The following is an 8,786-nucleotide window of genomic DNA, read 5'->3' as shown; positions in this document are numbered from 1 at the left end:
GCGCTCTTCTTGCTTCGCCGGCTCGTCTGTGTAAACCCCGGGGGTAGTGTCATGTTTATGTGTGGTATGGTTGGGTAGGGTAGTGCGGCTATGCAGCCTGGGATGCGCTTTGCTAAGGTGGCCCTTAGGCTAGCGCGGGAGGGGAGGGATAGGGAGGGTATGGGGAGTCTGTATGTGTGCGTGTGTGTGTCGTTGTCTTCGTTTCTTGATCCTGGCTGTCTCTGAAACAGAAAAGGTTAGCGAGCAGGGGGGATGTCGTTGGGGTGGTCACCCAGGGTCAAAAAGTTGGTGTCTAGGTCTTTTGTATTTGTCGGTCACGTCGGGTACGTAGTCAACCGCTTGCCTGAGGAGGGGGATTGTCATGTCTAGCGGCTACGTCAAATCGTTTCTCCGCGTTTTGTCTTATTGTCTGTGTAGCGTTTGTGTATTGTAAGTCTCGTAATATGTCAGTGTTTCTTACGTACCAGGGCGCGTCGGTGGCCGTGCGGAGGGCTATGTTTTCCACAGCCTGTAATGACTTTAAGTGGCTTTTTGCCGCGTGACCCCACGCCGTGGAGGCGTAGGTTAGCTGCGGTTGAAGTACCACCTTGATAAGCGTTCGCTTATTCCTTAAACTGAGGAACCTAAGAAACCAAAGATAACGAAAGCCAAACTTCAAATACGTGCAAAATCCTGCATTACCAAATACCAACCGACCCAAAATGACAGGGTTAGCATCCTCTGCGCCATCTTTTATTTTAGAAGCTAACTAATATGTGACGCCGCCATGACAGTTTCATTATTCATATGTTAGATTTCATTCTACGTTAGTACTATATTTTCTATGGCACCATATGAGTAACTAATTAAGAGGGTCTATTTCCTTGTCTTTCATGGGAAGCGCCATTATCCCATGACTAGAACTTGGCCTCAATGATTTGGAATCCAGGGGATTATCCCTCTTTATCCTGCCTCATGTCGTGTAGGCCTGGACAGCCTTCGTAGGTGGATCCCATCCGTCGTCTTCCCCGACCGCAAATGCGGCCAGTGTAGGCGCTTTGTGGGACCTCCTTTTGTCCTGGCTGGGCCCCGCCGGCTAGGGCCCTTTCTTCTGGCGCTCTNCGATTGGTTGTCTTCTGGATCCCCAAGAAATTGGTCCATTACAGTAGAATATTATGTAACCAGTAGTACTTCTACGAGTCGCAGTGTCTCCCGCATAGTCCGAGTCACAGTATGCTGTCAATTTCTTTGAATTATTATTTTCATAACATATTCCATCACCTTTTGACCCAATTAAGTAACGAAAAATACGTTTAACACTTACAACGTCTTCGTCCATGGGATCTTCTATTTTTCTGCTACAAAAATTAACTGGGTAGGAAATGTCGGGTCTGGTTTTATTTGATAGGTACAAGAGACTACCGATTGCCTCTCTATAAGGATAATTTAATTTAGTTTTCATCTCGGTGTTCAATTTGTTGGATATTATAGGTGTAGGTACTGTTTTAGCTTTCTCCATATTAAATTTGCACAGAACTGATTCTACATAGTGTCTTTGGCTTAATTTTATTTTACCAGGTTGTTGTGAAATATCTATTCCTAAAAATCTATCAGGATTTTCACACATTGTCATTTCAAACTGTTGTTTTAAACTTTTCATTAGATTTAACAGTTCCTTTTCATCTCTGCTGAACACGATACCATCATCTACGTATATCGCTAGACATAAAGTTCGCTGTTTATTGGTAAACAGACACTGATCACTTTTCAGACAAATTAATCCATTTGATTTTAAGAAACCACTAAATTTCTCGTTCCACTTTAAAGGCGCTTGTTTTAGTCCATACAGAGCCTTTTTTAGTTGACAGACTTTATTTTCGTTGTCTTTGCATTCGAACCCTTCTGGTATTTCCATAAATATTTCTTCAACTAGGTCCCCATACAGAAACGCTGTTTTTATATCAAATTTTGTTATCTTCATGTCATTTTTAGCACTTAATGCAAATAAAATTCGAAGAGAAGTTGTATTTATGACAGGGCTAAACGTTTCATTGTAGTCAAAACCATTTCTTTGTTGACATCCTCTTATAACTAGTCTCGCTTTGTATTTGCCATCATCTTTTACTCGGAAAACCCATTTACTCGTCAGAATTTTCTTATTTTTCACTTCAGTTTTGTCTATGTACACCCAAGCACTGTTTTTTTTTAACGATGTCTTTTCTTCATTTATGGCACTTGTCCATTGTTCCTTTTCGGGTCCGTTTGTTGCTTCATGATATGTTAATAATGCTTCTTCTTCTGTTTCCAGTACATAATCTTTAAATCTTTCTGGCAGCTTTATTTTTCTTCCTCTACTTGTCTCTGGATAATTTTCTCCTTCTCCTAATCTTGCAACTTCTTGTTCATTTTCTTCGGAATCTATACTAATCATCTCTTCACTGGTACTGGACTCCGAGTTTCTCAAGTTTTCATTTTCAGGTTCTTCACTTGTTTCTTCAAGTTCTTTATCTTCTGGTATATGAACAATTACAGTTTCGCCTAAGGTTTCTTTTGTTTCTCCAAATATCACATCTCTGTATACCACTATTTTTCTTAATTTCTCATCCCAAAGTCGATAACCATTTAGTGAATAACCTACGAATATATACTTTTTGCTTCTCGAATCAAGTTTTTTAACATAACCCAATGCTTTCGCATACGCGATTGATCCAAATACTTGTAATCTTGATAGGTTTGGCTTTTCTCCAGTCCAGCATTCAGTGGGAGTTTTTATTACTGTATCCGTAGGGCTTCTATTCAGTAAGTAGGTAGCTACATAAACCGCTTCACCCCAAAATTCTTTGTTTAATTTAGAGTCGAATATTAAGGCTCTTGCCTTTTCTAAATGTGACCTGTTAAGCCTCTCTGCCTTGCCGTTTAGTTGCGGACTATAAGGTATGGTGTAATCTAAAATTATTCCTTTGTTTCTGCACCACTGCTTGAAGTTGGCATTCGCATATTCACCACCATTGTCACACCGAATTTTGTGTGTTTTTACATTTTTATAAGCTTCAGCCTCCATTATAAACTCCTTTAAGTATTCAGATGCCTCATCTTTGGTTTTTAGCAAATAAACTTTACTGTAATGTGTATAGTCATCGAGAACTGTCAAGATATAACTTTTTCCATCCCATGTTATCGGTTCTATCGGTCCACAAATGTCTGTGTGTATAATTTCAAGCGGTCTTTTTGCCCTTTTTCTTACTGTATTAAACGCAAGTCTAGTTTGTTTAGCTTGTAAACAAACTTCACATATTTCTTCTAATTTATTCATTTCCTTTTTATTTAATGTCATTCCAATTGATTGTTCTGTTAGCTTCTTTAGATTTTCTATTCCCATATGCCCAAGTTTTCTATGCCATAGTTTTAATTTAGTTTCTTCCGCTAAGTAACTCTCTTCTTCTTCGTCTATTTTCTTATTCAAATCTATAACATATATACCATTTTCTTGCTTATTTCCTTCCAGTACTTTTCTATCGTTTTTCTTTACTATTACCTTTTCTTTTGTAAATGTTACTTCCCCATTGTTTTCTGTAATTGCACTTACTGAGAGCAGGTTTCTTCGCAAATCTGGTATGTACAGAACGTCATTCAATATGCATGACTCCGTTTCGATTGTTCCTTTTTCTTTTGCTATCATTTTCTCATTCTTCTTTGCTACGTTTATGCTTGACTGTGTTTCTGTTAAGTTAATGAACATATCTCTTGAATTTGCCATATGCGATGAGCTTTCGGAATCCACAACAAAATATTGACTACTGGAGTTTCCGTTTTCAGTTAGGAAAGCTATCTTATTTCTGTCATGATTTGTTTTCCTTCTAAAAAAACAATTCTGCTCGAGATGGTTTGTCTTTTTACATATGCTGCATTCTTTATACTTTCTTCTTCCTGGGGTTGTTTCCCTACTTGTACCTTCACCTGAACAGTTTCTTGCAATATGTCCTACAGTTCCGCACTTAAAGCATTTTCTTTCTTCTTTCAATTTTTTTTCATCTTTTATGTTGGGTTTTCTAGTTCTTCTCTCAGTTGTTTGGAAAGCAACTTCACTTTCATTTTCTTTAACTTTGTTCCGCCCTTCTTCTACTAACAATCTTGCTGTTAATTTCTCAAGGGTTCTTTCGTTTGTATTCATCGACTCCCAAGCCGTTACAAAATATCTGTAGTTTTCAGGTAGGGTAGATATAATTTTCGAAATTATCATGTTTTCATCAACTGTTTGTTGTAGCGCTTTCAATTTATGAACAATGTTTTTTATTTTGCTTATATGTATACTCATATCGGAACCTTTTTTGTATCTACAACCATAAAATTCTTGCAGAAGGCTACAGATTTGATCTGTTGAACTTTTCTCATAGATGTTTTTAATTTTGTCAAACATTTCTTTCGAGTTTTTGCAATCCATAATATGAACTATATTCCGCTTATCGATTGATGTTACTATGATCTTCTGCGCTTTGGCATCTTTTTTGTTCCATTCTAGTATTGCATTTGCTTCAGTTAAATTTTCCACGTTACTGTCTCCATTTACAATTTCAAATAGACTGTGGGCCTTCAATGTTACAGTTATTTGAAACTTCCAAATTTGATAGGAACTTTCATCCACTAGTTTCTCTATTTGCACGTGATCTTCTAATTCCATCGCCATCTTCTTAGATTTTTACTATTTTATATTTTTATTTTATTAGCGGAGCAATCTGGGCCCATAACCTGTTGATATTTCTGTTATATTGGCCTTTTATTTTAGGTTTTCTTTTAATAATAATGCAAAGTACGACACACACTTTATTCCATTTATTCCCAACAAAAACTTAACCTTATATTCTAACCTTATTCCCTCTCAACCACAGAACTACGTTCTGCACTGAACATAGAACCAGGTAAGTATTCAGTCGGACCCAACCTAAAAATTTGTTTTGATTTTGCTTATTTCTAACATTTATAAGAAATTGCTAACATTTTTTCTCGAATTAAAAAAAAAAGTTTTTCTATGACTTCTGAATCCGAGGTAACTTTTTTATTTAAAAATCTAGAGGACGTAATTAACATTTTACAGAGATGCGTTTGATGGAGGTTAATATTGAGTACCTACTTAAATTTTCAAGAAAAAAATAATAGAATGTTTCACAATTCACTGATTTTGTATTAGTATTAGTAAATAAGTAAAATGTGATGCGAACAGACGCGCGCTCGCTCTGGAAACTGAAGACGTGCATTCTAAATGGCTCGCGCTTGCAAAATCTTTGATATCTCGGCTTCTGGACCACGTACAAAAATCCTNTGTGATGCGTACAGACGCGCGCTCGCTCTGGAAACTGAAGACGTGCATTCTAAATGGCTCGCGCTTGCAAAATCTTTGATATCTCGGCTTCTGGACCACGTACAAAAATCCTTTTGTACTTAACTGCAACCGACGTTACACATAAATGTATAACGAGTTGACATTAATTCCACGCGGTATACCTGTGTCACCTTTTGTTCAAAAGTCATACCTATTTTGATTTTACTGCAGCATAGTGAGGTTCTTATCCTAGCTATATATTACAATTTAATAATTTTAAGCGATGTTAGCGCCAAAATATCCCTGGTGGCAGAAATCGCCGTCTTAAGTTGAAAAACAGTTAAACTGACACTTCATCTATATTTATTGACACTATGTATTAAATATTTCTTGTTTGGAAATAAAGACAATTTTATTATTATTTATATTATTATTATTATTATCATTATCATTATCATTAGGATTACGATTACGATTAGTATTATTTATTATATTATTATATTATAATTATAATTANTTCTTAGATTAAACTGAATAAAATTAAATAATATAGTGTGATCTGGGTTCAAACTTTCTATTGATATTTATGATGACAAATAAATTATTAAATTTTTCTATTCCCTAATTTAACCTGCTCTATCTTAATTCTATGCTACAAACATGTACTTATTCTATTCTTATAATTATTATTGTCACTCACTTCAGACCGATCAACAATCCTTCTTTCTTACACTGTCCTTGATTTCTTACGTCGGTACTTTCTCTCTGTAGCGTTGCTTATATCCTCTCCCTTCTAGGCGTCTACGTACTCTCTCCTGGTGATTGTCGATATATGCTAGATGGGACTTCTAGCTCTCCCCTGGTCTCTCGTACCCCTCGAATCTTTTATTCTTGGCTAGGATAATTCAGACAATTTTAATAATCTAACCTTTTTAATATTTACGTTTTTCGTTATCCGTATCTCCTGTTACTTTCTTCCAATACAAATTCTTATCTCCAGAAACTTTTCATTCAGGTTCTCAATAACTTCTCCTCTCGTCTTTGATACTTTAATTAGCTGGTAATAATTTAATCTTCTTATATTCTTTTTGACAATTCCTCCTCTATACTCTCCTGTCTTATTTATTATTATTATTATTGTTATTTTTATTGTTATTGATATTGTTATTGTCATTGTCATTGTCATTGACATTATCATTATTATTATACATCCTTCAAATGTTTGTTAAAAAGACAGCCATAATTTTTAATTTGCTTTGTCTTTTATTACGTTTATATATTACGTTAATTTTAACAATTATTTAATAATGAATGTGCCAAGTTCCAATTGTAATTTAACTAAGCAATTATGCAAAACGATTTACATGCATTAATATTATGAAGAACATTAGATATCAAATTAATGAATCTCTAGTCAAAATTTCTTTTCACTTTTTACATTTTTTTACTAATTTTAAAATACAGTTTTCAAAAAAATGTTATTTCATACTCAACTAAGAAATGCTTTAAACAAACCAACCATTTTAGAACCTAGAATACAAAATAGCTATTATAAGTTTTTACTCACTTCTGATAATGATCATAATGCAGTTTTGAACACAAATGTCTCATTTCATTTGGAGTAGTTTGCTGTGCCAAAGTATCATGAAAATATAAACTAAATTTACTTAAAACTGTTCCTTTAAGTTTTAGGAACCACTGAAACAATGCTGGTAAAGGACTGTTTTTGAAAACTATACCCAATTTCCATATCTGCAACATGGTATAAATAAACTATTTCAATTGAGCATATTTCTTTGTTACCTCACGGCTTTGGATTTTACTTTCCCAAGCACATAATCTTGTGTGAGATCCATGAATGAGTGCCAATGATGGTAAAAACTGCAATCTTTGTAATTCTGTAAGAGCATTGAAAAGCTGTTCTAAAATTTCACATTCTAAGCTAAAAATTGCTCTAACTGGAGTCAAACTTATATCTGTAAAACCTAATTCGTTTCTTTTTATAACGGTTTCAATTAAATTCTGTAGTTCAATATAACGCAGCTGTTTGTTCAAACCAACATTGTAAATCTTTTCATACCTTTTACATGTTTAAAAGATTGTTAAGAAAAATATTCTCAGTTAGCAATTATTGCCGATTTTCAAACCGACTTCAAACTATCTAGGTACTGACAATCATACTGGTTGGAAATTTATCTATTTACTGCCAATCCGACGTGCACGTTAATTTCAGTATTCCCGATATTGGCAAATTATTTTCTATAACCCAACCCATGTTAATTTTGAATACATTTCCTTAGGATTTTTGGTGGAATGCTTGAAAAGTATCATCATTATATATCGTGTTGGCTTTTATGCAGACACGCCAATGGATTTTCGTTTTCTGCACGCTTCATCCCTCTTACTAGTCCTAAAGCTAGCGATGAGTTACTCTCTATAGTTTCGACCACAGAGTATAATCGAGTAGCTTATAAAATCAGTGGTATTAGTTATATTATACATATTTTTTGTTTTAATTATACTAAACATCTAAAATCTCCGACATTCAAAAATAGCTATTCCCATAATCTATCATCACAAAAAAGTAAGCAACTCCTACTCATAGATCTAAAAAAGTATACTATTAAATCGATGCCCCTACTACAACCAATAAATGACATATTTGAAGTTAACAGAAATCTGTTTTCTCTCTGTTGTCAGTTTGTCATCCTTATTTCAATGTAAAATAAACTAAACAACCATTCTTGCAGCTCAAAATCCACAACCATTAACAGTCCACAATGGCACATGCCTAATAAAAATAGTCTGGAAATAGATATTAAAGGATACAAGTCAATTAAATTTATCCTTGCATTTAAAAATTGTGTTATGTTTTGACAGTAGTTCTGTACTCTTTTGTCAAGCATAGATTGTCTACAATTGTCTTCCAACTTCTTAAGATCATTTTTCATAGACTCATACACAGAGCGAAGAGAATTCTAAAAATAATAAAAGATTCATTATTTTACTATATATGGGGAAAAACGGAACTATGTACCTGAAGTTCCGAACGTTCGTTTGAACGAAAATGAAAACCCATAATATCACGTTTAATCGTACTTAAAATGATTTTACCACCTAAATTCTGGCTTCTGTAGACGAAAACAACACTTCCCCATCATCGGAAGCCACCCCACATATTAACCACCCTTAAAACTTAGTTACATGTATTTTAGAAAATTAGACCCGTACCACCATATATTTGACATAGGTTGTTAACATTACTTTTATACTGATTTTTAAAAAACATTCGGATCTTTTGTCACTATTGGAAGACACCCTGTCAACAACCCTTAAAATTGTCATAACTTATATCTCCAATCAAGCTTAAAAAGCCACGTTAAATTTGATTTAAAAAGTTTACGTTTCATTTATAGCCATTTACAAAAACTATTGCCGCCCTTTGTTGCCACCGGAAACTACCCTGTCAATACGAACTACCCTTGGAAAG

General features: G+C 34.6%; 1 protein-coding gene across 1 annotated transcript; it reads right to left on the bottom strand.

The window, feature by feature from the left end:
* Positions 1-6,545: 6,545 nt before the first annotated feature.
* On the bottom strand, positions 6,546-8,274 carry LOC108915603 (KICSTOR complex protein C12orf66 homolog; the record flags this gene model as incomplete). Its single annotated transcript, XM_023456605.1, is given in 3 exon segments — positions 6,546-7,048; positions 7,100-7,376; positions 8,126-8,274. Coding segments are annotated over 3 exon segments (615 nt in total), but the record flags the coding sequence as incomplete, so codon positions are not given.
* Between the last annotated feature and the right edge of the window lie 512 nt (positions 8,275-8,786).

The sequence above is a fragment of the Anoplophora glabripennis genome, unplaced genomic scaffold, assembly GCF_000390285.2.
Source record: "Anoplophora glabripennis isolate ALB-LARVAE unplaced genomic scaffold, Agla_2.0 scaffold1782, whole genome shotgun sequence".
Classification (NCBI taxonomy): domain Eukaryota; kingdom Metazoa; phylum Arthropoda; class Insecta; order Coleoptera; family Cerambycidae; genus Anoplophora; species Anoplophora glabripennis.
This window is presented reverse-complemented; position numbering and strand designations above follow the sequence as displayed.